The 25,549-nt window shown below is 52.6% G+C and overlaps 10 protein-coding genes across 10 annotated transcripts; 9 read left to right on the forward strand and 1 right to left on the reverse strand.

Annotated features, from left to right (window-relative positions):
* Window positions 1–300: 300 nt before the first annotated feature.
* QC761_103870 (uncharacterized protein) lies at window positions 301–4,232 on the forward strand. Its single transcript, XM_062873641.1, has 5 exons — window positions 301–1,299; window positions 1,543–1,797; window positions 1,858–2,618; window positions 2,672–2,821; window positions 2,876–4,232. Exons 2-5 carry the CDS (start codon window positions 1,578–1,580, stop codon window positions 3,185–3,187), a joined length of 1,443 nt encoding a protein of 480 aa, XP_062736705.1. The 5' UTR covers window positions 301–1,299; window positions 1,543–1,577; the 3' UTR covers window positions 3,188–4,232.
* Window positions 4,233–4,516: 284 nt separating this feature from the next.
* SBH1 (Arf guanine nucleotide exchange factor sbh1) lies at window positions 4,517–5,351 on the forward strand (the record flags this gene model as incomplete). Its single annotated transcript, XM_062873642.1, has 3 exons — window positions 4,517–4,827; window positions 4,897–5,203; window positions 5,317–5,351. The coding sequence occupies exons 1-3, from the start codon at window positions 4,825–4,827 to the stop codon at window positions 5,349–5,351; spliced, it is 345 nt and encodes a 114-aa protein (XP_062736706.1). The 5' UTR covers window positions 4,517–4,824.
* Window positions 5,352–5,995: 644 nt separating this feature from the next.
* QC761_103890 (uncharacterized protein) lies at window positions 5,996–12,024 on the reverse strand. Its single transcript, XM_062873643.1, has 2 exons — window positions 8,768–12,024; window positions 5,996–8,716 (listed from the first exon to the last, which is right to left on the reverse strand). Exons 1-2 carry the CDS (start codon window positions 11,699–11,701, stop codon window positions 6,341–6,343), a joined length of 5,310 nt encoding a protein of 1,769 aa, XP_062736707.1. The 5' UTR covers window positions 11,702–12,024; the 3' UTR covers window positions 5,996–6,340.
* Window positions 12,025–12,136: 112 nt separating this feature from the next.
* QC761_103900 (uncharacterized protein) lies at window positions 12,137–14,114 on the forward strand (the record flags this gene model as incomplete). Its single annotated transcript, XM_062873644.1, has 3 exons — window positions 12,137–12,611; window positions 12,667–12,741; window positions 12,796–14,114. Exons 1-3 carry the CDS (start codon window positions 12,572–12,574, stop codon window positions 14,112–14,114), a joined length of 1,434 nt encoding a protein of 477 aa, XP_062736708.1. The 5' UTR covers window positions 12,137–12,571.
* A 725-nt stretch (window positions 14,115–14,839) lies between these two features.
* QC761_103910 (uncharacterized protein) lies at window positions 14,840–15,785 on the forward strand (the record flags this gene model as incomplete). The annotated part of the gene is made up of 2 exons (XM_062873645.1): window positions 14,840–15,436; window positions 15,504–15,785. The coding sequence occupies 2 exons, from the start codon at window positions 14,840–14,842 to the stop codon at window positions 15,783–15,785; spliced, it is 879 nt and encodes a 292-aa protein (XP_062736709.1).
* A 1,729-nt stretch (window positions 15,786–17,514) lies between these two features.
* On the forward strand, window positions 17,515–19,772 carry QC761_103920 (uncharacterized protein; the record flags this gene model as incomplete). Its single annotated transcript, XM_062873646.1, has 3 exons — window positions 17,515–18,222; window positions 18,453–19,351; window positions 19,404–19,772. 3 exons carry the CDS (start codon window positions 17,515–17,517, stop codon window positions 19,528–19,530), a joined length of 1,734 nt encoding a protein of 577 aa, XP_062736710.1. The 3' UTR covers window positions 19,531–19,772.
* A 414-nt stretch (window positions 19,773–20,186) lies between these two features.
* MED8 (mediator of RNA polymerase II transcription subunit 8) lies at window positions 20,187–21,160 on the forward strand (the record flags this gene model as incomplete). Its single annotated transcript, XM_062873647.1, has 2 exons — window positions 20,187–20,965; window positions 21,025–21,160. 2 exons carry the CDS (start codon window positions 20,187–20,189, stop codon window positions 21,158–21,160), a joined length of 915 nt encoding a protein of 304 aa, XP_062736711.1.
* A 567-nt stretch (window positions 21,161–21,727) lies between these two features.
* Window positions 21,728–22,204, forward strand: QC761_0004000 (uncharacterized protein; the record flags this gene model as incomplete). Its single annotated transcript, XM_062871799.1, has 1 exon — window positions 21,728–22,204. The coding sequence occupies one exon, from the start codon at window positions 21,728–21,730 to the stop codon at window positions 22,202–22,204; it is 477 nt and encodes a 158-aa protein (XP_062736712.1).
* Window positions 22,205–22,864: 660 nt separating this feature from the next.
* QC761_103935 (uncharacterized protein) lies at window positions 22,865–23,448 on the forward strand (the record flags this gene model as incomplete). The annotated part of the gene is made up of 2 exons (XM_062873648.1): window positions 22,865–23,300; window positions 23,389–23,448. Exons 1-2 carry the CDS (start codon window positions 22,989–22,991, stop codon window positions 23,446–23,448), a joined length of 372 nt encoding a protein of 123 aa, XP_062736713.1. The 5' UTR covers window positions 22,865–22,988.
* A 471-nt stretch (window positions 23,449–23,919) lies between these two features.
* QC761_103940 (uncharacterized protein) lies at window positions 23,920–25,419 on the forward strand (the record flags this gene model as incomplete). The annotated part of the gene is made up of 1 exon (XM_062873649.1): window positions 23,920–25,419. The coding sequence occupies one exon, from the start codon at window positions 23,920–23,922 to the stop codon at window positions 25,417–25,419; it is 1,500 nt and encodes a 499-aa protein (XP_062736714.1).
* Between the last annotated feature and the right edge of the window lie 130 nt (window positions 25,420–25,549).

Raw genomic sequence — 25,549 nt, forward strand, 5'->3', positions numbered from 1 at the left:
GCTCAGCCCTGGCAATAAAACGACGCGCTCTGCCAGGTGGCTGCGTATTCGCCTCATCTTTTGATGGTTTTCAGAGAGAACGGTGTTGGATTACAGTCTCCAGTCTCGAAAGGCTTGGAGTGGAAAGGGGTAGAGGAGGGTCCATGATGCCGTGGAACCCTTGACCTATAAAATTGACCATAGCGATGCTGTTGAATGCCGGCGGTCTGCAGCTTGGGCTGCCAGTTGCATTGCCTTGTCATTGCTTGAGAAGCCAAGCGCATGTGTTGCTTCTTTTCCAATTCCTTTTCTTTGGTTCGCACATAGGTCTCCAAGAGCTGCAGTTCTGCACACGACACAACACAACAGCGGGAATCTCACAGCAAACACCAGACAGACAACCTTTCCATCTCAGCACCCACTTTGCCCAGGGCCAGGGCCGGCCAGAAGTTGAACTTTTGTGGGCGGCGGGTCTGGGACGGATTTAAACTAAGCAGAAGTATTGATTGGGTAAAAGTACTTGGCTGCTGCTGGGCCGCGATGAGACGTGTTAGTAGAATAAATGCCCAGACGCCTTGAAACCAGCCAAATGGCAGCTGTTGGCTCTACGCGCCGCGGCAGGTACTATCGCCTGGTAATAGCACGCTATGTGCACCACGTAGCCGCAAAGTTACTGGGCTGGCTGGGTAATTTTCCCTGGGGGCAATCCGCTAATCCTGTCTTGTCCTCCTTGCTCCCCCATCGTTCTCTGCTGTTGCGCTGCACTCAAGCCATCCCAGAACCAGACCCATCACCTTTGAACTCCATCATCTCGCTTGTCCACCACCACCACGTCCCTCCTCAGCCGCTGATACGCCCATCCTCTTTTTTCCCCTTCCACCATCCCCAAGGCCATTGTCTGGTCTCCGGCGTGCGATTCTTCCATCTGCGGGCTCCCTTTTGGTCCGACAGCTTCCCTCCTCACCTTCGTCCCTTTTGCCTCGAAACTGCCAGTTCCTTTCGCTCGACAAGAAACACGCCCAGTCGTGTGCTCGGTCCCTTTCCCGATCGGCCTTGTCTGCGCGCCAATTTCCCGTCTGCACCGACCGTCACATCACGGTTCGCATCGTCCTTCTCGCGACTTTCTTTCTTCATAGCCGTATTCTTCACCGCAGAGCTTCGCGTGCTCCATTCGCACCAACTAGCAGCAACGGCTTCTTCGACAGTTATTAGGCAAAGGTGGTTCGGGACGAGCGAAGTGGCCTCGAAGGGCCATACTCCGTTGAGATAGGGGCTGGGTCACGCCGAGCGTTCCTTGGATCCGATCTTTGAATTTTAAAGGTGGGTGGGTGATTACATGCGACCGCGTTTGGGAACCTTTTTGGCTTTGGGTGGCTGTGCGGTGATGGGAGCTTCGGTGCTCGGCGGTCAATTCGACTAGGTTGTTGACCTGCCGTGTCCCATTGCAGCGCCCAACAACACGCCAAACACGCCATCGCGCCCCAGAGCTCAGATCCGACACTGCACGGTCTCGAGTTGGCTGCAGTGAATTGAAGGGCCAGTGCTAACTACTGCAATGGATAGGTTCTAACTCGTCTTCATATATCTTACACACAAAAATGGCTTGGGGCACTGAAGAGAGGGTGCCAGCGGCCCCTGGGAGTTCCAAGGAGAAGGACACGCTATCAGCTGAGGATGGGAAGAAGGGTCGGGGTCTTTTGCCCGTGCCATCACGGTCATCGTCTCAAAGAGCTTCACCGACGGCTACTGGCCTGAGCGGCGCAACTGCGAGCGACCCCAGAGATAGCATCGGCGGACATTCCAAGGAATCCAAAGGCAGTATGTTGGGCCAAAACCGCAATGGAAGCGCATCTAGTAACCGTTTAGGCATGGTAACAGGACCGACAGCCACTCCGGGACAGTCTGAGCCAAACTCTCCGGCAGCTCCCTCTCATAAAAAGAAGAAGGGTGGATTCTTGGCCATCTTTGGATGCTGTGGTGTTCCGGACAACGCCAATGGGCTGGAGGCTGAGGCCCCCCATCGTCTCGACAAGATCCCTGCTCGACCTGCCACAGCCAGCCGGCGAACAGCCACGCCATCGGGAGAGCAACCATCTGGGAGCAAGACGCAGCTGTCTGAGAAGGAGCCCGGTCAGCAAGCACAACAGTCGGCTGCGCAGCCCCAGAAGAACGGGAAGCGGATTTCTGGTGCTAGCACTCAGGATCAATCTACAGTGGGTGATCACGATGGCGAGTCGAAGCAGACAACGCTTGTCGGCGCAGGATCCGGCAACCCATCCATCTCGGTGGACCCCCCACATAGCGTCACGAGCGCCGACGAGACGATTCACGAGAATGCTTCTGAAAAGGATGCAGAAGGTGATGTTTCTATGCCCGATGCTGACAACTCAAGGCAACAGAACGCCCAGGGATCCGTAAACAACGCGGACGAGCAGCTTCCCAAGGTTCCTCCACCGCCCCCAGGGCCTGTGCCGGCAGTGCCGAATGCGCCAACATCCACGTCAGTGGAAAACCCAGCTGTGTTTGCCTCTGAGCAGCAGCAGGAGAGATGGCTTCTGCCTCCCCAGAGGCCAGAGCACAAGGGCAGAAAATGCCTTGTTCTTGATCTGGATGAGACGCTTGTCCACAGCTCGTTTAAGGTAAGACCTTGTGTCCCATGAACTACTGGTGGCAATATTCTAATGATCACCAGATCCTCAACCAAGCCGACTTCACGATACCTGTCGAGATCGAGGGCAACTTCCATAACGTCTACGTAATCAAGCGACCGGGAGTCGACCAGTTCATGAAGAGGGTTGGCGAGCTTTACGAGGTTGTTGTCTTTACAGCCTCCGTGTCTAAGGTATGGATGGAGTTCCAGGTCACCGTTGAACGCTCGCATCTGACAAGAAAATAGTATGGCGACCCGCTACTCGACCAGCTGGACATCCACAACGTCGTCCACCATCGCCTCTTCCGCGAGAGTTGCTACAATCACCAGGGCAACTACGTCAAGGACTTGTCGCAAGTTGGCCGTGACCTCAAGGACACCATCATCATTGACAACTCGCCGACTTCGTACATCTTTCACCCTCAACACGCCGTCCCGATTAGCAGTTGGTTCTCGGATGCCCACGATAACGAATTGCTGGATTTAATTCCAGTCCTCGAAGACCTTGCCACTCCCAATGTACGAGATGTCAGCTTGGTCCTCGATGTCACTCTTTAAGACGAATTTTCCTTTTCATAGCCGATACCCTTTCATTCTACTACACGTTATTCCTCGGGCCAGCAAAAAAAAAATGGCGTCGATACGCCGGTACTGTCTAATCTTTACAACAATTCAACGTGACGGGTTCACTGAGAAACCCGTCATGACCTTTCATGGGCCTTGTTTAGACCGGCGAGGCAGAAACCGAACTTGGTGCAGAGAACCGAACCCTACTTGAAGCGTTTTACTTCGTTTTCTTGAGCTACACTTCTGGTCATAGGAGGAGGCGGAAGTGGGTAGTCAAGTGGATGGTCTGGCTCTGTCTCCAAGTTTGCTATACAAAAATCGGGAACGCTTCTTTCTTGGGGTGGTGGAGTTTGTTGGTTATAAGTCCGGGTGACGGTTTTGACCCAGTGTTTTCTTTTCTCGCGGTTTTTTCTCTTTGTCTTTTTCTTTTTTTTCTCTCTCGCGGAGCGGGGTGGAGAGGGGAATCTGTTGCCGTTGTTGGGTTTAGCAGGCCAAGCTGGGAAATCAAAGGGAAGAGGGGGGAAGAGAAGAGACCAGCATTGTCAAATATCAAGCCTTTTTTTTGTTGTTTTATTTTTCTTTTTTTTTTTCTCGCTTTTGGTTTCTTTCTTATGTCAATTTTTCTAAAGAACACCACCACCACACATCAACCACACCAATCAATTGACTATACATAAACGAACTGAGATCAAGGGAGAGGTTGTGTTTTTGCTGCTCTGCTTCTTTTGTTTTTCACACAGTACACATCTCTAGCCCAGTTCCATATCACGCATACTATAACTATACCATCATACTTTAGTACCCTACTTGCTCCTCACTATATTCTGTAGTTGGGATCTGTTGATTCGTCTGATGTAGTTTTGGGTTTTGTCTTCTTGGGGGGTATTTGTTGCGCATTGTGCTCTTTTTGGTATTATACCTCCACTTGGGTAGCTCGGAGGACGGCTGGTGGGGAGGCATAGAGAGAGCCTCTAGAAAGAGAGGGAAGGTCAAGGGTCCCTAAGGGAATATATACTGATGAGCAGGACGTGGGGGGGATAGTGGTTATAAATGAGTTTGGAGAGGAATATAGTTGGAACTGGCAGCCATGCTTTGCTCTTGTTGATTACTCACATTTCGATCCAGTGTGGTACACAACCTGAGATGATTCCAACTTGCGATCCAAGATCACCCACACCAGACACCCACTAAAACTATATCACTCAGATTATCTTTAATTCATCACTCTCTCATGTAAGAGCAACTTGAGGTGAAATCCACTGATTGTCCTTGCACTGGCCTGTGCGCCACTTCCCGCCAAGCCCCTGCAGTCCCCACGGTCCCCTGCACTCTTTCCAAACCGTGGCCTCAATTGACGCGCACGGGCCAGGCTGTAGCAATTAGGGGACAGATCGGGCGACGTGCTCGCTAGGACAGCTTGGTGCTGTTGCTTGCTGGCCAATTTCACCAACCGCGACGACTTTTGACTTTCTCTTTTTTCTTCGTCATCAACCACCACCACCACTACTCATCACCACAATCACCTTCGACGCCTTTTCTTTCAGCCTTTTCGGCGTTTTCAATTGATTTTCTACCAAGTTTAATCCCACACACCACACCACACCACACCACACCACACCACACCAACAATGGTACCTCCCTCCCCATCCCCCATCACCACCACCCCCAATGAAGATGATGACGATACTAACAAGAAATAGTCCTCCCCCCGCGCCTCCTCCCCCTCCTCTCCCACAGGCGGCCCAGCAGGCGTCGCAACCGGCGCCCGCCCGTCTTCCCCCCCCCCTCCAGGAGGCGCCCGCACCGCCATCCGCCGCCGTGCTGCTGCCGACCAAAAGGAGAAGATCGCCAATGCCAGACCCAACAGCACCCGCGCTGCGGGCGCGGGAGGCTCGAGCAGCACCATGCTGAGGCTGTATACCGACGAGAGCCCCGGGCTCAAGGTTGATCCGGTTGTTGTGCTGGTGTTGAGCTTGGTGTTTATTTTTAGTGTGGTTGCTTTGCATAGTGAGTTTTTCCTTTTTTGTTCGTATGAGGGGTGGTGGAAGGGGGAACTTGGGACTGGAGTCTTGGATGTGGGATTTTGGATGTGGGATTTTGGCTGACAACAAGGGGAATAGTTATCGCCAAGATTACGAGGAAATTCTCGAGCTAATTTCCTGACACCTCACTCGATGACGCCAACGATGATCTGAGGATACGAGATGAAGAGGGACGGTGGATCTGGTGGCGGTTTGGGTATCATGAAGACGAAAGGCTCACGGTACAGGGACTCCAAGGGTGGTGTTTAGGAAGAGAAATATTTCTTAATCCATCATGAGGACTGAAAATCACTGGGCCAAAAAGGGTGGTGAACTCGGGGATGGTGGGTGACAATTTTGTTTTTGGCGGCGTTCACAACATACATTACATATACCTAGGAAACGCGGGGAAGGGGAGGAAGAGAGAGATAATGGGTCGAACGGATGGTGGGATGGCCAAAAGGCATCTTGTTTTAGTCTTTTCGTGGATGTGTTTTTTTTTTTTTTTTTTTGCAAATGTGTACAATGTAAATTTGTTTGTAAGTGGCTGAATGATGGACCTTGTTCTGTTGTGAATGCCATTTAGATGATGTTGCTCTTCTTGGCTTGTGGACATGGTTGCTTGTGCTGGGAGATAAGCAGGTTCCATATGAGGCTATCGTTGGGAGAAGCCTCGGGACAGAATCAATAACGGTGATTATACAAAGGTATTTATGACGTCCACCAGGTAAAACCCTGCATCCAGAAGCTCACCATGTGATTAATCTGCTCCTCAAACTGGTCGAATAAATCTTGATCGCTTGAATTGTAAACCCTCGGGTATATATGACTATCTCTCTCCCCCTTTTCACGCCATTCTCCTCTGTTTCTATCCCGACAGCTCCCCGTTTCTTATACACATTCTTTCTTCATTGCTCCCCCCCACCCCAACCACCACAGGTATTTGGTTGATACAAGAAGGAAACAAAACAGAAATACAAAATGTGTACCCAACCCGCCTTTAACCCCTTAAACACCATAAACCCAACCATCAATAAAACGCCATGATATCACCTAACCCAAAACCAAAACGCCAAAACTGTGCACCCAGGAGAGATTATTGACAAAACCACAAGCACCCTGCTCAGTTACTTCTAGCCCTCTTCTCCGCCTCAATCAACTCCCTCCTCATATCCCTAAACATATCCTCAATCTCATACACCTCCTCCATCGACAGCTTCGCCGACCTCAGCGTGTCCAACCCCCCTCGAAACATCCTCATGATGGCCTTTGCTCGGTCTTCTTCTTCCTTGTTGTCTTCCAAATGTCGTTCCCTTTCTTCCGCGCTCGCCTCCACAGTGGAGGCCGGGCTGGTTTCTTTTTCTCGTTGTTGTTGTCCATCAAGTTGCATTTCTTCTGCTGCTGGTGGGTGGATGACAGAATTGGTGGGTTCCTCCTCCTCCTCTTCTTCTTCATCGTCGTCATCAAGACGTTGACTAGCGCTAAAGGACTCGAGCGCAATCTGGGATTGAATCTCGTCGTCGTCGCTGGTGGGTGGGTCGTGATGCAGGTGGTGGTGTTCCATGTCCATGGCTGCTCCGCTGTCGAGTTCGGGTGAGCCGAGGGCTGTCGTGTTTTCTACAAGAGGAGACACCGGAGGACTTGACAATTCAAGGGAGGAGCTGGGAATCTCCGACATGGACTGCTCATGCGGGTTTTCCTCGGCCTTCACCTCCGCAGGAGCAGTAACTTGCTGAGGTGCCTGTGTTCGCCGGGGTTGGCTGTCTGGGACCTCGTGCTCGTCCACCGGCGGCGGCGTCTCGGTGAACTCGAGACGCGTTCTCTTGCTAGGATCCTGCGCTCTGGTAGATCCTCTCTTTCTCTTGCGCGGCCGGCCTCTTTGTGGTCCCGTTGGCTGCGAGCTAGGGATCGTTTCCAGCTCTGGTGATGCTGCCGAGCTTGACCTGGTGAGTCTTCTGGTGACTGGTGGTATTATAGGGATAGATTTGCCGAGTTTCTTGGGGCCATCACCAACCACAATGCACTCCCGAGGGGCCGCCTTAGGCCCCGTGTAGTCGGGGGGGGCAGATGATTGGTGAAACTCTTGCCTGTCCACTCGCGCATTGTCCAATTCAACCACCAATCGGAGCAGACTTCTCTCGTCGAGCTCGCTGACTTCGAACGAGGTGTTATCTGCATTGCTGCGTTGGCTCGTTGCCGGGGCAGTCGACTGAGCTGGCCCTGCGGACCGCCTTGCTCGGCTAAGGCTCGTCGGAAGAGGACCTGAGCGTGCGTCCACAAAAACTTCATCCGATTTGGACTCGGAATTTTGACGAGCAGGACCTTGCACGGCCTGGGGCGGTGTTGAGTGTCGTTCCTGCTCAGTCGGTCCCGGAAGCTGGGACCCATTGGTAGAGTCAACGTCCATGTGATCACCATCCTCCCCTGGCAGCCGTGCCTCCTCCTTTTCTTCTCCAGCGACGGACTTTTGAGGAGAAAGGGCGGGAAGTGATACCACGGTGACAAAACCACTTTGACCCGATGGATCGGGGACAGCATGGCGGGAAGGAAGAGGTGACCCTGAGATTGGCGAGGAAGAGAACTGCCACTCCTCAAGCAAGCTGTGACTAGCAGACCTTGACCTTATCTCAGCAGCTAGCGGATTGCGTCTCGGTTCTGGAGGTGATGAAGGCGGATCAGTCATGTCGTGTCCCGGGATCATCAACGGCTGCCCTCGGCGTGGGGTCGGCGTTGACGAGACATACTCATCAAACCGAGCATCTGGCTGAGGGGTGGCCGCTTGGGGTGTTGTGATCTTCTCTGGAGCCCGAGATATCCCTTCCTCAGTTGTTTTGGCATGTCTCCTTGACCTGCCTGGGCTCGACCTGATCTCAGGGAAAAGAGCAGCGTTCTCTTTCTGTCGTTCGCGCACTTCCTTCTGTCTTTCAGTCAACGCCTGTGACTCGAGTGTATTCATCTCCGTAGCGGCAGGGCCAATGGCTGCAAATTGGATCTGTGAATCATCGTGTCTAAGCTTTGGCGCTGCTTTCCGACGATTGGCAGCAGCCAGCTTTCTGACAGGTGATGTGTCGACACGGCGCTTGGTCGACGGGGTTAGCCGAGTAGACGCTGGTGATCTCGCTGGTGACGAGGTTGCCCGCGGAGTTCCGCGTCGGCTGCTAGATCGAGTGGACATCCTCGGCAGGCTGAAGTCCTCGGACGACTCAGTAAACAGCATTTGCTGCTGGCCTGCAAACTGGGAGCTGACAGTTTCGAGACCTGGCAAAACAATGTCGGTATGAAGTTGCATCTGGATGAGTGATGCTTTGAGGTCCTCTGGATACTCCAGATGCCCAACCTTCTCAAACAGCCTATTCCACAAAGAAACGGCAGAGTTGACAATGGACCGATGACTAGAAGCAAAAGACGCGCAGAAGAACCGCCCAAGAAAGTCGAGTTGCTGAGCTGGCTGCTCGATCTCAGTGATCAACGAGGCTAATTTATCCCAGAGGGTTTTGGTCTACTTATTGTTAGTAACATAGCAACAAAGTACTGGGGTGTGTGTACTCACTGCAGCAGAGACAGAAGCAGTCTGACTGCTAAGCTGTCGATTGCTGTCCTGGAGCCAGGGGATGATACCATCCTGGAGAGTGCCCAATGTTCTCAGGAACAACTGGCGATTGCACCTGTCAAAGAAGCCACCAACTTCCTTGAGAAGATGGATAGTCGGATCGGTATCGGTGGTGTCAAATGTGGTATACCTGTTTACCAAAGCTTCGCTGGCAGCCTTGTAGAGGTTGTCAAACGTGTCAAAAGAGGAAGAACGAGATCCAGCAAGAGCAGTACCCCAAAGACGCCGCCGGGCTGCATCCACAGCTTGCCGGTCCCGTGGCTGTGTTGCAACGGAGATGAGTTCAGCCACGCATCTCAGAGTATTCGGGAGCAACGTGCCTCCAGTTCCCCCGAGAGTGATCTGGTCCATCAAAGCCTTGGATAGGGGCTCAATGATAACTATCGCTGCTCCTGCATCTCCAGTCTCTTCCCGTACTCTTTCGAATAGCGCATAGAACAAAGACTCCCAAGGCTTCCAGGGGAGGCTCGGAGTCCACCTGATGCCGCGTTCGAGTACCTTGACGATGTCACGGTATTCATTGCCAACCGGAGTATCAGTCCCAGATCCTGTTGAGTGGTGACTGTGGTGTTGTGGATCGAGCCAAGGAGTGATCTGCTCAGCAACAAGCAGCCACGTTCCCCAAGGGCGAGGTGTCTCTTGGGGAATGGTTGCAAGGAGATCTTGTGCCAGGTCCATCTTTGCCTTGTCGGCCTTTGAGGCGAAGAAAGGGGCAAAAATTTGACCAAGGAAATCCGCATAATCCTGATCGTCCAATACACCAGGTGGGAGTGTTGACAAACTAGAGAAGAGCGTGTAGAGAGGGGCCTTCAAGGCCCCTTGAGCTTTGCTGGGCTTCTCGGTAAACGGCAATGACCCCAGAGAGTTGAACATAAGCTTCAAGTACGATTGTGCAGCGAGAAGGAACTCTGGTCCCTTCCCCTCGGGAACCCCCTGCTTCCACACGATTTGCAAAATATTAAAAGATTCTGTAACAAAGCTGGTGGTATCCTTTGATACCTTGATCTCCTTAGCCGCGGCAGAAGCAACAGTAACCACCAAAGTCTCCCAAAGCTTGTATGTCGTGGTGTTCGTTTGGGCGAGAGCAATGAAGTTTCGCTCAAGAATGTTTCCTACCAGAGAAAAGACCCTCCCAACACTGTGTCGGACCCATTTCGAATCAAGAGGCGGAAGTTCGCTCGGCTTCAGATGTGTATTGTCCTGAATGCGGTCTTCCTTCCATCTCCGCGGCGTCGTGCTGTCAAACAGTCCAGCGAGGATGGCAGTGGCTTGCTGAAGGTTGTCGGCGGCAGCTTCGGAGGCCGGGTCGAGAAGCTTCTCAACGATAGGCTTGACACTACAATCCCAGTATCGATCCAGAAGTGTTTTGTTGGTGTTCGGTTTGAACGTGTAATACAGGAGATTGTAGATGGACCCAAACACTGTCTGCCGCAGCTCCTCGGTCATCTTTCCAGGACCTTTTCTCCCCAACTGACCTGTCAGGGGCGTGACCAGCGTCGAGATGTTCTTGTTAAACGACCGATCGTCGGTTTGTACAAAGTAAACAAGACGGTTCCAGCCACGGTTGGCGGCGATCTTGGTGGCAAAGTCGGTGCTGTTGAAACAGCCCTGAATGAGAAGAAGCCAGGAGCGCGAATGCTCCCACTTTTCTAGAGGAATGCGAAGCAGTAGTAGGACCGCACTCCAGATATCTGGAACCACTACAGAGTCTTGTTTCTCCTTGACCATAGCCTGGAGCCTCTCATAGTAGTACTGGATATACTTTTGGTCCCCAGAAATGGTATTGAAAATCTCAACAACTTTTCTCGATAACGCCTTGTCGTGTCCGATAGTAAAGGCCAGTTCGAGACCAAAAGAGATAGCCGATGATCGAATTTCCTTCAGATTACTGAGCATATCGGTAAATAGATCCATCAGCCAGTCTGAATGAACTATCATGTATTGCCTCGATTGCTTCACCAGCTTCCGGTAAATGAAGATTCGGGACAGGACGATGCTCTTGCCTGTAAGATATTCCTCGATCCGGCGCAATGATGCCACTATTCTCCCAACTCTTTCTGCCGTGATGACTTTTGCTGGGAAGTTTTGCACGGACAAAACCTGCATAAGACGGCGGGCGATATCCTTGGGAGTGTCAGGGTCCTCGAAGGACCGAATGCAGTGGTCGACAATGAAAATGCCAAAATCATTGCTTATGGATGAGGCTATCGCGGGAAAGTGAAGAAATGTGATGAGCATATTGAGGGCGTGGTTCACAAGTATCGAGTCCAGAGCAGATTCCGAGGTCCTAGAGACAATATCTCTCTGAATAAACTGCATGAAAAGCCCCATTTTCTCTTGCAACGCCACGCGGTCTGGTAGGTTATTCGATGTCTTGAGGGCCCGGGTCAACATCTCGTATGAATCCACCTTCGACTCGCGGTCGCCTCCGGCCAGTTGCTGGATTGTGGATTCGAGCATGGCGGCAAGGTTGACTTTCGGGTTGGATGGATCGCAGGGGTTGCTGCTGGATGGGTCGAGAAGGTTTGGGGCGTGGTTTGTGATTTTGAGAATCGATTTGATGGGCTTGGACGCACTTCGAGGGAGGGAAACCGGCGTAGGATGTTGCTTCACTGCACCCCCTTCCCCGTAGACGGGAGCCTCCTTATATTCGGTTTGGGCGGAGAACCCAACCTTCTTGCGGCGGCGCGAGGTCGAGTTCGTTGTGGTAGAGGAGCTTGGGGACTGATGTCCCGGTGGGGTGTGGACGGACTGGAGGGAGCCAAGAGTATGGTTGAATGGGACGGAAGGCTCATGGTGTGTTTCTCTCGGGGGAGTTGGGGGTCGTGGTGGCAGAATACTGAGGGCGGTAGATAGGATGGCAGGAGATGACATGTTCGGCGGATCGAACTGTCGAGAGAGGCTCTGCGCCGAGAGCGATGGAAAGAAACCCAAAGACCCAGAAACCCAAAGACCTGGCGACCCGTCACCTGAATACCGAAGACTGACAAAATGGCAGACACATTTAGAAAACAAAACTGGCGATGGCGGCGATGAAAAGGCGGCACAGCAACAAAAAGACGGTAAGGAGCGTGATGTCGGCTTTGGTCGTACAGCAAATGTGTCTATGTGGTTGAGCCGCTGGAAGATCTTGGGCAATTAAGACTTTTAACGCGGTCGCGCCATGTCTCCCCTGGTCCTTGGACGCGTCAGGTCGCGACTGCACTTTGTCAAAGGTGACAGCCCCACATTCAGCCCCCATCTTTTCTGGGGATGCATGTCTCCAACAGGTACTTGTACCATGTAACAATTGAACTTGATGAAAAGATCATACATTCCACTGCGGGTTTCCACATTGCTGGAGATCAATTGCATCTGGTCTGGAGCCTCCATTCCTCAATACCAAACTTGAACAAGGCCGGTTTGGAGGGTCTAGTCAGTGTTTTCCCAGCGACGGCTATGTATGTATCTATGTACCTAGTACTTGACAGTTGCCTTTGAAATAGCCCCACCCAGTTGTCGACGACGCTCTTTCACTTTCAGACCGCCAGTATGGGCATCTTGGGAATCGGTATAAACCATTCATGAGTAAAGCTTGCTTCCACTTTCTTCCTATATTTTATTGCCGCATCTCAAGTTACACGCCAGCACAAATACTCGTCAGCCAGGCCATCTTTTAAAGTGGGGTACCCAGCTTTTGGAATGGTTCTTTATTGTTGCAACAACCCATCCTAGAATCAAATCTCTAACTTTATCACAGTCGCTATGGCACAATCTGCTTCTTTCGGAAGACTTACAGGGCCTGGTAAGGGGAACTCTGGGCTGCTACTTGATGAACGCAAAGGCTAAGATTCCGGTAGCTAAACTAGATGCTGTGAAGCAGCTTTTGAGGTCGCTGACAGAGGATCTTGAGACCAGCTCCCTAGCACCTCAACGTTGGTTTATCTTCCCAGCGGCTCTTGAGATTGCGTCTAACAAGTTTGAAATAGGACGAGAGTCGATCCTTGAGGAGCTGAAGATATATGGCCGGGACCCCAACTGTGCAGATCCTATCTTCACCAAGGAAGGCATCAAGACGCTAGTCAGACATGCTTTTGACAGTACGTCAGTCAACACCTCGCGCGGCGCCCTCAGGATACTTTGCAATGCTCTTCTTCTTGAACCAGAGACGCGACAAAGATTCGTCGACACTGGATATGCGGCCAAAGCAAGTGAGAAGCTGAAGGAGGATAACTCCGACGATGAGTTTCTTGTGGCTAGGCTGCTTCTTATCTCCACATACAACACCAATATCGACCTCCCCAAGCTCATTACACAGCACGGCCTGGCGGACTCCATCGCCAATCACCTCGCGAGGCATGCCAAACGACTTTCCTCGACAAACAGATCGACCACTGCAAATCCTATGGATCCAATGGCCCTAGAAGAAACCCTCAAGCTTACCTTCAACGTCAGCCAATTCTCTCCTAATCACCTCGCCTCTTTCGAACCAGCAATTCCTCATATTATCACTATCCTGTGTAGTCTTGACCTACCTTCCCCCCACACCAAGACCCCTCTTGGACCGCCGTTTGGACCCGCAGTCAACGCCGTCCTAAACCTGGACCTCTCAACCCCAACCGCGAAGGAGTACCTCTACCCCGACAGCTCACCATCCTGCTTCTCGGACCGCCTCATTAAGCTCCTCTCGCTCTCTATCAAGGCCTACAAGAATCCAGATCTCGAGCAAATCGTCACTCCTCTGGTCTGCGCCCTCTCCCTGGTCTACGAGCATGCCCCGGCTTCCGTCAAGCAGTCCATTAAGTCTGCTCTCCTGCCAACAGAGAAAGATCGCGAAGACGCCCTCGGCAAGGCTGACACCTTGCAGGGCCACCTCTTGAAGAACTGGTCCAACCCCGAAGCCCCAGAGCTAGGCAAAGCGATTGCCCACTTGTATTTTGACTTGTCGAATAGGGACCCGCACAAATTTGTCAAGAATGTTGGTTATGGATATGCTTCTGGTTTCTTGTTCCAGAACAACATCAGCTTCACGCCGGAGGAGCTCAACAAGGGCGGCGAGACTGAAGTGGAAGGCGAGGATGGCGTGAGGGAGATCAAGAGGCCGATCAACCCCATCACTGGGCAGTTCTTGGATACGGAAAGAGTATCTGAGCTGCCAGAGATGACGGATGAGGAGAAGGAGAGGGAAGCAGAGAGGTTATTTGTTTTGTTTGAAAGGCTTAAGCAGACCGGCATCATCGATGTGCAGAATCCCGTGGAGCAGGCCATGCGGGAGGGACGGTTCGAGGAGCTCCCTGACGACAAATAGTATGGGTGCTTTTGGAGTAGCTTGGCTGTGAAGATGGTAACAGGGGATAGTTCAGGTGGCAAGCAACCTCATCTCGGGATGACGGTTGTTGACGGCGACACTATCCAACAGCTGGCACTGGTTTCAGACATATCTGTTTATTCGTCGACGAGCAGGAGCATTACCTAGGCAACCACGATACCTGAAACCGAAGCTTATAAGATCCAGATTGGTCCCATGTAATAACAAAACAGGACGTATGGTCTAGTGGTTAAGACGTCGCGGCTGCAAAATGTTCGTTGCCGTGAAACTGTTACAATGATATGACAGGTGAAAGGGTTCGATTGATACAATGCTCCCTGAGAAGGTCCCGGGTTCGAACCCCGATACGTTCAGTTCCTTTTGGCTTTTTGGATAATCTGCCACATTTGCCCCTTCCTGCTCTTGCACTCCGGCCCTTCCCTTCCGGCTGTGGTCAAGGAAGGAGCCGGAGCTTGGCACGATAAAGTGGGTCTCCGGTCCCGAAGAGTGTGGAGCTCCTCCCTCAGGGAAACTGGTGATTTCATGACGTTGCACTTTTCCGTCGCGTTCAAATTACTTTCAACTTTGCAGCCCAACAGCTCTTTTTTTGACAGCTGCAGCTTGCGAAGACTACAACGCACTACTCTTCTCTTCTTACTTCATACGGTCATTTCAGGCGATAGTTTATTCATTGGTTTTATTGTTTATTTCTTCAGTACAACAAAATGGACGCCGTACGCACCGCCCTCCAACCGATAACCCACAACCTCCCTGCCCCGATTCGGGACCTGGGCGTCTCAATCATTGGGGAGAAATGCTACAAATCTTTGCTTCTCGATATTGACGTGGAGGACACCGAATGCCTCAAGTACGCGATTAGCAAGGGTCTCGGAATTGGCATTGTCGGCGCCTCAGCGATCGTCAAGGTGCCGCAAATTGTGAAGCTTGTCAAGTCCAAGTCCGCCTCGGGAGTCTCTTTCCTCGCCTACCTGCTCGAGACCTCGTCGTACCTAATCAGCTTGGCATACAATGTTCGGAACGGGTTCCCCTTCAGCACTTATGGCGAGACGGCCATGGTTCTCGCCCAGAACGTGCTCATCACAGTTTTGGTCCTGCACTACAGTGGAAAGGCCAGCATGGCGGGTCTGTTTGTTGCTGCTCTGGCGGCCAGCGCCGTCACGCTTTTCAACGAGCAGACCTTGGGCATGAAGGAGCTGGGTTGGTTGCAGGTTGGAGCTGGGGGCATGAGTGTGGCCAGCAAGATCCCCCAGATCGCGGCCATTTGGAGCCAGGGAGGTACTGGGCAGCTCAGTGCCTTCACTGTAAGTTCATTCAGCGGTTGCAGTGTCAAGATGGGAGAACAATATGCTGACGGCGGTGAATGAACAGGTCTTCAACTACCTCCTCGGCTCGCTCACCCGCATTTTTACCACAATTCAAGAGGTGGACGACAAGGTTATCCTCTACAGCTTCGTGGCTGGCTTTGCACTCAACTTGGTGTTGGCGCTCCAGATGGTGTACTACTGGAATGCGCCCTCGGCGAAGGTCCAGGGCAAGCGCAAGGAGGCCCTTCCCGCCAACAGCGCTGTCGCCCCTTCATACGCTGAAGTTGTGGCGACCTCGACGGCGAGACCTCGCAGCAAGGGCCCCACGACTCGCCGCCGTGGTTAGGAGCTGGATCCCTTTGTTCGAGAGTATCCAGCTCATAGATCTTTCATGAAACGCACTGCTGGATGCCTCGTCTTTTGTACCATTGTTGGGTTTTGCTTTTGGGCGGTCAAATTCACCATCGCGGCTTCGTTTTGGGTGACCTCATTTATTACCGGGCTTCTTCTTCCAGCTATCGTGCTCCCTTTCAGGGTTTTTCAATGGTTTCTCTTGGTAGCCATTGGGTCTGTTCTTTGGGTGATGTGGGTTGCCGGAGCTGTTGTTCGGGCGATATGGTGTCCATATTCGCAGCGTTTCTTTGGTTTTCTGCTCCATTGGTTTTTCTTTTTATGTATGATAAGGGTTCTTTGACAGCGACACAGGGAAAATGGTCAAGTGACGGGCTCATATGAATGACATATCTTTTTACGAAACACCTCAGACCATGGTCCAATTTTTCGACATGGGGTCCGGGAGACTGCAGCGAGGAAAACGGCTTGTCACGGACTTCCGAGTCTATGTATTGGGCAGATGTTCCGGAAGAGCCCCGCGGCTCCGGTGAGCGGAGTATCGTATGCAAGAGACGACAGAAGCAGATCACGAGAGATATCGAAAGTGGTTGGGGCATGAAAGTGTCTGTGGTCCAGACCTCATTCGGCTTCGGATTGGACCCCGATATTCCCCGCAGAGATTTGCATAGGCACACAATGCAAGCTGCAAAAATTATTGATCCTTGACTGGGTTCGCCATCAAAGATAAGGGACATGATCTGGGAAGTCCATGTTGCATCAGCAGCCGCCGAAAGGGTCTGATAGGGAACGACAATAGGGTTCCTGGGGTGGTGCATGATCAACGCCAGGGAATTTGTTCAATGACTGCAGGTTTTCGGCTTGTTCCCTCTTCTTTGTTGGCCACCCTCTGGGACATGCCCACCACTCATGGCCCTTCACCGCCGCCTTTTTACGAGAAAGTTTCACCATCCGCAACGATAACTTCTCTTGACCCGCTGGAAGGAGGAAAGGTAGCGAGCGGTCTGGCTCTTGAAGAAACTGTTGCCAGCAACGCCAAGGATCACACTACAGCGAAACCGCAGGTCCACTATCTCTCTTTCCCCGTCCGAATGGTCTGCTGCATGGCAGCGGTCCCCCCGAGCTCCTTTTTTTTTTTTTTTTTTTTTTTTGGGGGGGTGGTGCTTGCGCATTGACAACTTGACAGGAGGTTTTTGGAATGCTTAGTACTGTGAAATAAATTGGAATGCGGCTCCCCTTCCTGTGCTTTTCTCATCCCGTCTCTCGATGGCGCAATATTGATAAGCTGTCCCACGATTGCGTCAAAGAAGAGCGGTTGCGTGATCTTGCGAGCAATCTGACCTGCCTTCTACACACACTTTCCTGAGACGTTTATACCCCCCTTTCATGTTCTTCGTGGGGGGTTCTCTTTTCGTTTTCCCCCTTCTTTTTTCTACGCTAGTTTGTGACATATTTCCCCCACGGGAACAAGAACAACGCCACCATCGACATTCAAAGAAGTTATTGCCTATTCGGTCCACTTACACACGGGTGAAAGTTTCCTAAATTGATATTGGGCAAATTCTTGGCGAGGCTTTCTTACGCAATTCTAGAGGCCACCACATCTCTAGGGCTGAGTTAGATACTTTGAGATACGTGGGAGGACTACAAGCAACCCCCCCAAAAGCAAGCTTATTCACACACCTTGACATCTTACTCGTCGAGAGAGACATAGATACATCACCATGTCACCCGATCTCAACTCCCTCCCCGGCGCTGACAGCACCCCATCACCAACACCACCACCACCAATCAACAGCACCCGCGGAACAACAGCTTCCAACAGCAACGGCCACTACTTTCCCAACGGTCACCATGATGGAGAAAAACGCCCCAACATCCTCTACGTCATGGCCGACCAGCTAGCCGCCCCTCTGCTCAAGATGTACAACCCCACCTCCCAAATTCTCACCCCCAACCTCGACGCCCTAGCTGCGAAATCAGTCCAGTTCGACTCAGCCTACTGCCCCTCCCCGTTATGCGGCCCCTCAAGAATGAGCATGATCACGGGGCAGCTCCCCATGAAGATAGGAGCGTTTGACAATGCCGCCCAGATATCAAGCGATATCCCGACTTATGCCCACTACCTTCGACTGAAGGGGTACCACACTGTTTTGGCGGGCAAGATGCATTTTGTCGGGGATCAGCTGCATGGGTACGAGACGAGGCTGACGAGCGATATTTACCCGGGGGATTTTGGGTGGGTGCCGAACTGGGAGGAGCCGGAGACGAGGCTGGAGTGGTATCATAACGCGAGCAGTGTACTGCAGGCGGGGAGCTGTGTGAGGAGTAATCAGCTGGATTATGATGAGGAGGTTATGTATAGGAGTAGGCAGTTTTTGTATGATTTTGTTAGGGAGGGGGAGGAGGGGAGGAGGCCGTTTGCTTTGACGGTGAGTTTAACCCTGCGCCACGTTCGTGTTTTTGTTTCGGGGAGGGGGGAGGGGTGTATGAGTGACCCCCACGGGACCCGGGAGGGTGGTTATGATGTGGTATGCATGATGCGCTGCACATGACTACTCGGCCAGTGGCCGTTGGGTCGCAGAGGGAGGGAGGGGGGGGGGACAATATGGGGAAACGACTGGTCATTCCAACTACACGGTGTGCTAACGTCCACTCTCAGGTCTCCCTCACCCACCCCCACGACCCCTACACCATCGAGCAAAAGTACTGGGACCTCTACGAAAACGTCGACATCGACCTCCCCCGCGTGACCATCCCCCAGGAAGACCAAGACCCCCACTCCAAACGCCTCCTCAAAGTCTGCGACCTGTGGGACAATCCTTTCTCTGACGAGCAAATCAAGCGGGCCCGGAGGGCGTACTACGGCGCCGTCTCGTATGTCGACGACTGCCTCGGCCAGCTCCTCACCCTGCTCAAGCAGCTCAAGCTCGACGAGGACACGATTGTGATCTTTTCTGGCGACCACGGGGACATGCTCGGGGAGAGGGGGTTGTGGTACAAGATGTCGTATTTTGAGAGCTCGGTGCGTGTGCCGCTTCTGGTGAGCTACCCGAAGAGGTTCGAGCCGAGGAGGGTGAGTCAGAATGTGAGCACGTTGGATATTTTGCCTACAATGTGCGATTTGGTGGGGACGAAGCCGTGGGCGTTGTTGCCGATGGATGGGAGGAGTTTGCTGCCGCATCTGGAGGGGAGGGAGGGGGGGCATGATGAGGTTTTTGCGGAGTATACTGGGGAGGGGACGGTCAGGCCGCTGATGATGATCAGAAGGGGGAGGTGGAAGTATGTGACTTGCCCGGCGGATGGGAGTCAGTTGTTTGATTTGAGGGCGGATCCGCTCGAGTTGAGGGATTTGGTGAAGGAGGGGGTGGTGAGGACGGATGAAGAAACAAAAGAGGTTTTTGAGGCGTTTGAGAGGGAGGCGAGGGAGAAGTGGGATTTTGAGGGGATTACGAAGGAGGTGTTGCATAGTCAGAGGAAGAGGAGGTTGGTTTGGGGGGCGTTGACGAAGGGGAGGTTTGAGAGTTGGGATTACAATCCGATTGATGATGGGAGGGAGAAGTAAGTTCTTCTCTCTGGCGTGATGAGGATGTGTACTAATCTGCTGTGATAGGTATATCCGGTCGCATATTCCTCTGGATGACCTCGAGAGGCGGGCGCGGTACCCGGCTGTGGATGAGTTCGGCCGGGAGACAGGATCAAGGATCGTGACTGATCAAGCTGGATCTCACGGGCAGTAAACTCTGTTGACATGTGCTGATGGCGCTTCAACTATTACGACGGTGATGAAGAGGATGGTTCAACCCGGTTTCTCATAGCGAGTTTTGCTCTTGGGCGCACGATGGAGGTTCAAATGGTTAAGGTGGACGATATACGCGAAGGCATCTTGGGACATGTTTAATTTGGCGAGCGTGCTAGCATTGCTCTTTGTCAGTTATGCTGATCAAAAATACAACCGATCATGCAATCTGCACTGGTAGACTGTATATGTATCAGCGTTGATGATGTTGAGAGTAACCATTGGGAACCTTGATGAGCTAGCTGCCTGAAAATAAAGTGGGCTAGAGATCTGCGCTAGTCAAATAAGGAAGCGACAACCCGGGCCTGTGCTCAAGCTCCCCCGCGCGCGCGACAGAATCGCGAACTTAACCATCATCAATTGCGCTTCTCAACTTTTCCATATTCTGATCGCAACTACAAAATCCCGACTGTAGAAATCACCAACTCTCACCACCAATATCTAACCCTTCCCACATTTAAGTCCACCCCCACCTTACCAATCCGCACTCATCACCTTTGATCTCGCGCAAACAGCAGCGCGAAGCGCAATACCCAACTTCCCGCGACAGCAACACTCTTCCACTGACCACAACCACTTTTCCCTCAACCGCCAAAGATGGCCTCCCTAAACCTCCTCCCCGAAGACCTCAAACACCTCGACCTCCTCCGCAACCGCTTCGCGACCCTATCTCTCAACCTCTCCAACGCCCACCGCAACATGGCGCTCACCTACCCCCTCCCCTCCCAAGAATCCCTCCAGGCCTCAGCAGCAATAATCCACACCTCGCTGCTATCCCTCCAGTCGATCCTAACCGACAAGTCAGCCTTGTTCCACCGCATCGCTGTCCACCCGTCTACCAACTTCCCCGGGCGCACCCAGCTAGACTTTTTGTCATCGATGCTAAGAAAAAAACCGGAACCGGAGATCGAGACGAAAATGGAGATGGGGATGCAGAGGGCGAGGGAGGTGGGGGTTGATGAGGCGGTGTTGGCAGAGATTGCTAGGCGGAACAAGAGACGGGAAGGGGGGGATGATGAGGATTATGAGGAGGGGGGTGGTAGTGGGGGGGGTGGGGATGGGGACGAGGGGGAGGATGAGGAGGCGAATAATGAGAAGTGGGCGGATTGCTGGTTTTTGTTTGATAGGGGGTTGAAGGAGTATATTAATGTGCAGGAGGGTAGGAGTTATACTGTGGAGGAGCAGGAGATGGGGGTTGAGAGGGTGAGGACGGGGTTGAGGAGGAATTTGTTGGAGGAGGAGGAGGAGGAAGAGGAGGAGAGTGATGATGAGGAAGAGGATGAAGATGAAGAAGAGGATGAGGATTTAGTTATGATGGATGGGAGTGGTGGGGGGAGGGGAGGGGTGGGACAGCAGGGGGTTGTGCAGCAGGCGAGGTACGTGGTAGGCTTCACTGACATGTTTTTGGTTATTATGCTAATCGGGTGGCCTAAAGTGGAAATACGGGTGTGCAGCCAGAACACTTGTTTTGGTTGTATGCTAGGGGCAGGACAGATCTACCGCCGAGGATAGAGCTCGAGTCCAAGAGGGCGCCTGCGAAGGGGCAGGTGAAGAGACTTCCGCCTAGGTAGTGAGGTGTTTTTCTCTGCTCTTGGTTTTGGGAAAGGGGCGGCCGTTTATATATTCATCTAGCATAGCAGGGAATGGGACATGGTGTTTCGGCGACAGGTGCTTGGCTTTGATGGCTGATGGCTGTGGCTCTGAACGCCCCTTTCGAGCAGGAAGGTTTCTTCCTCCTGAGGTTAAGTCTGGTGTGGACTGGTCATGATAATCAAAGGAAAATACCCAACTTCGAAGTCATGCAATTACTTTTCAACAAGACTTTCAGTGCTTTGCAGGAGGATTGTCATGTCATAGAAGCAGTATGCACAACTAATATATGGGAATATAATAATTTGCCTACCCAATGTAAGACATACATACTATGCCGACTTTTGTGTTACCCCGCTTCCAACGGTTGCCTACCCGTTTCAGTTGCCCTGCTTCCAACAGTTGGTTGCCTACCATTCGCCCCTATTTGAGATGGCCAACCCGAAGCCCTATTTGAGGTGGCCAACCTGATGCTTGAAAGCGTGTGGTTCTTCACATTCTCTTTTTTTTTCTTTCTATTTCCCCAAGCCATACCCCCCTTCATCACCATGACCTTCCACCTTTTGTCCCTGCCCCAAGAGATCCGGCTCGCGATCTACCTCCAATTACTATTCGTGAACCCCCTCACCTACCACAGCGACGAATGGGCCTACCCGGAGAAACTAGCCTCTAAGACGCCATCACCATGCATGTACGAGCCCGTAACGCCCGATGAGAACGGCAGCGACGACAGGGGGTGGTGCTCAAGACGTCATGGTGGTGGTGGTCGTCGTCGTCGTGACAAGTTGCCATTATTATTATCACCCTACCGACCGCACGGGTATATCCCTACTGCCTTTCTGCAGACTTGTCGACAGGTTTACACCGAGTGCCGGATGATGCCCTTTCGGGAAAACGAATTTGTTTTTGCGAGGTGTCACAGCTCGGGGGTTGGGCCAGGGCTGGAGTTGACGGGGAAGTTGTCGGGAGAGGACACACCAAAGCGGCCCAGTTCGCAAAAGTGCTCATCTGGGCCCCCGACTTAGGGATTTGAAGATGCCCCCGCAGCCTGAGCTTGGCTCAGAACCTTCTTGGCAGCTGGACAACTTGAGATACTTGCGCATGTTCACATATCAACAGGATCTCCTGGGTGCATCCTTGCCTTCTTTTCGGAGTCTTTGCGAGCGATTGCCTGGGCTTAGAGAGCTGAGGCTGCACATTAACCCTGACGAAGAGGGACCTGTGGGTCCAGACTCGGACTGGTGGTGGGGAGAGGTGCTGGATGATAGTTTCACTGAAGAGCAGGCGCCGATACAGGCACGGAGATGGATGTGGGTTGATTGCGGACTCAGACAGCTGAAGGGGGTGAAATATCTCGAGATAGCGGTGGGTATGTATTCCACGCTGTCGGAAGCTGGGAGAAGCAAGTAGGTTACGCTGTTGGAGCAAAGATTGAATGATAAAAGGGAGGAGGCACAGAAGGTGAAGGTTTCTCATGTCCCCCGTACCATCGGGTCCAGGTGGGTGTGATAGAATCAGATATAGTCATCTGTTGTACTCTTAAAATGTCAACACACACTACAGTAGAAAAACCGACAAGGGCTGGCTGGGCTGCTTGGCAATATGACGTATGCCAAGCTGGCACACACGTTCGAAGCATTCTCCGCCGCAGATCTCTGGAGCTTGTGCGTGTCCCAAGGCACAGCCTGCAACTTGGCAACAAACAACTACAAGCATGGGAATCGAACTGGCGAAGATGCTATCTTGCTCTGCTGGCCACGCTACTTTAGAGGAGAACGGCTCGCTGTTTTATGAATTGTCTGACCCATCATGAAATCTTTTCAGCTGTCAGCGGCTAGAACCATCATTAAAAGCGTTTCCTCATGTGGCGTTTCCGAAATTGTTGCATGTTCAGCTCCCTGCATCTTCCTGTTGTTCTCCTGGGACCTGCAGTTCAGATCAAACTTCACAGGCCGATCCGTTCCCCTCCTCTCCTGGAAGCCCCTGCATGTCCGACGGAGTCTTTTGGGCCGTCCTCTGAGACCTGGGGGAGCTACACCGCCGGGTGAGGTGAGGCAATGGGTCGGTCGTACCTGCCTGCCTCTTCTGTTTTTTTTTCAGCGTTCAGTTACTAGGTGCTCGGTGAGACACAATACGCCGACTTTGCTGCTTGCCCTCTCACAAGCGGCTTTCGGTTTTATTGTGTTTGCTGAAACTCATGCTGGAATAGGGCAACGCAACGACGCGCGGATCAGCCAAGGGCCTGGAACATCTTTTCCAAGCTCGGTAATCTTGCCAACCCCTGATTCAGCAAGCCTCGAGCCTGGGAACGTCACCAACAACGGCTGCCATGAGACAATGGTCCCTGGAACTAGCGACGAATTAGCGTGACGGTCAATCGGTGCACCGCACCTTGTCATATCAAATCCCCAGGAAACCAAACGTTACCCATGCCTGACACCGCCACCCGCTCTCCTTCAAAACACACTTCGTCCTCGGAGCTCAGCTTGGAGCTGCCCCTTTCTTTCCTCGTCCTGGGCCTCAACTTCGTACATACACACGCACACAAGCAGCCACCTTCCTGTGGCAGCCCTCTACCATCTGACTTTGTAGACTTTGACAGTCGCTTTGATACGGAATTTGCCACCAGTGTATATCATCACATCACTCATTCAGTTCAATCTTCACCTCACCACCAATACCGCTTGTTTTATTCCCATTTCCAACTTCAGGGCGGCGGCCCAAGCCTCTCATCACCAAGATGTTATCACCGCCCACCGCCAGCCTCCCCAGGCTTTTCCTCCCTCGCCAAACCCTCTTCAAAATCCTCCTCGCCCTCCTCCCCTCCTTCCTCTCGGACCGCCTCTTCCCCGACCATAAACCAACTTACCGCGTCCATCCAACCTCGTACCTTGACGGCCTCCGCGGCATCGCCTCCATCATCGTCTTCTTCTGCCACTACACCGAAAACAACTTTTCGGCTCTGACGCCCTCCCACGGCCTCAACGTCGACCGCCCCTCGTCTTTTATTCAACTCCCCTACTTCCGCATCATCTTCTCCGGCAGACCAATGGTGCACATCTTTTTTGTCATTTCCGGCTTTGCCCTGTCGTACAAGCCCATCAAGGCTCTACACGCCCGAGACCTGGACAAATGCTACACTGCCCTTGCGTCGTCCACGTTCCGTCGAGCGTTCAGGTTGTTTGGACCGTGCGTGGTGTCAACGTTTATGGTGCTTTGTCTCCGGCAGACGGGGTATCTGGGTCCGGCGCAGGAGACGCTGATGGAGGAGGTGTGGAAGTGGAAGGGGGCGGTGTTTCACCAGATTACTTGGGGGTGGGACTGGGATAGGGATTTGAAGCCGGCATATGATATCCACTTGTGGACGATACCAATTGAGTTTGCGCATTCGATGTTGTTGTTTATGGTTGTGCTGATGCTCAGTCGGGTGAAGCTGCATGTGAGGATGGGGAGTGTGTTGGGGTTGATGGGGTACTGTTTGATGTGTGGGAAGTGGGCGGGGTTCGAGTTTTTGGCGGGTTTGTTTTTGGCCGAGGTTTTCGTGCTGAAGCAGGAGGGGAAGAAGCAAAAGGAGTGGGAGGGGGAGAGGGAGGGGACCAAAGAAGGGGGGATGGTGATGGGACCGGGCATGTTGGTGAAGGGGTTGCAGGTGGTGATGATACTGGTGGGGTTGTTCATTGGGGGTTGGCCGAATAGGAGTGCGGATAAGACGCCGGGGATTAGCTGGTTTCTGGAGAGGACGCCGTTGCCGTTTGCGGAGATGGATCATTTGGCGCCGCAGAAGTTTTGGTTTGGGCTGAGCGCGGTGTGTACGGTGTGGGCGGTGGGGGAGCTGGATTTTCTGAGGAGGTTCTTTGAGGGGGGGCTGGCGCAGTATTGTGGGAGGATCAGTTATGCGATTTATATCATGCATGGACCGGTGATGGATACCATCCAGGCGTCGATTCTGGGGCATGTTGATATTTCTGCGAGGGGGAAGCCAGGGGATGCGAATTTTAAGGAGGCGCTTCCTGCTGCGGGTGTAAAGGGGTTTTTCGGGGTGAAGACGCCAACTCAGATCACGTTGAGCTGGTTCTTTGGGATGTGGATGATTGGGCCGTTTGTGTTTTGGGCGGCGGATGTGTTTTGGAGGGTGGTGGACAACCGGATTGTGGACTGGGGGAAGAGGTTGGAGAACTGGTGTCTGGATGAGGACACTGGGCCTAGCCCGAGGTCCCAGGGGTATTCTGTTGCTGCGTGAAGGCTTTGCAAATGTTTGGGACCAGGGTGAAAATATCATGGGAGGTGGGTGCTTTGATGGGTAATTATTAACAGGCGGGGCGTTGTTGGGAGGAGTTGGACTGGCTGATGATTATTTTCTTTTATGTTCT

Source organism: Podospora bellae-mahoneyi (genome assembly GCF_035222275.1).
Source record: "Podospora bellae-mahoneyi strain CBS 112042 chromosome 1 map unlocalized CBS112042p_1, whole genome shotgun sequence".
NCBI lineage: Eukaryota > Fungi > Ascomycota > Sordariomycetes > Sordariales > Podosporaceae > Podospora > Podospora bellae-mahoneyi.

Bases quoted from the DNA above. Each gene is read 5' to 3' on its own strand.
- QC761_103890 (XM_062873643.1), bottom strand. From the start codon at position 11,701: ATGTCATCTCCTGCCATCCTATCTACCGCCCTCAGTATTCTGCCACCA. The intron at 8,717-8,767 runs GTGAGTACACAC...AACAATAAGTAG, and splicing joins CTGCTTCTGTCTCTGCTGCA to ACCAAAACCCTCTGGGATAA.
- QC761_103870 (XM_062873641.1), top strand. From the start codon at position 1,578: ATGGCTTGGGGCACTGAAGAGAGGGTGCCAGCGGCCCCTGGGAGTTCC. The intron at 1,798-1,857 runs GTATGTTGGGCC...GCATGGTAACAG, and splicing joins TTCCAAGGAATCCAAAGGCA to GACCGACAGCCACTCCGGGA. The intron at 2,822-2,875 runs GTATGGATGGAG...ACAAGAAAATAG, and splicing joins TTACAGCCTCCGTGTCTAAG to TATGGCGACCCGCTACTCGA.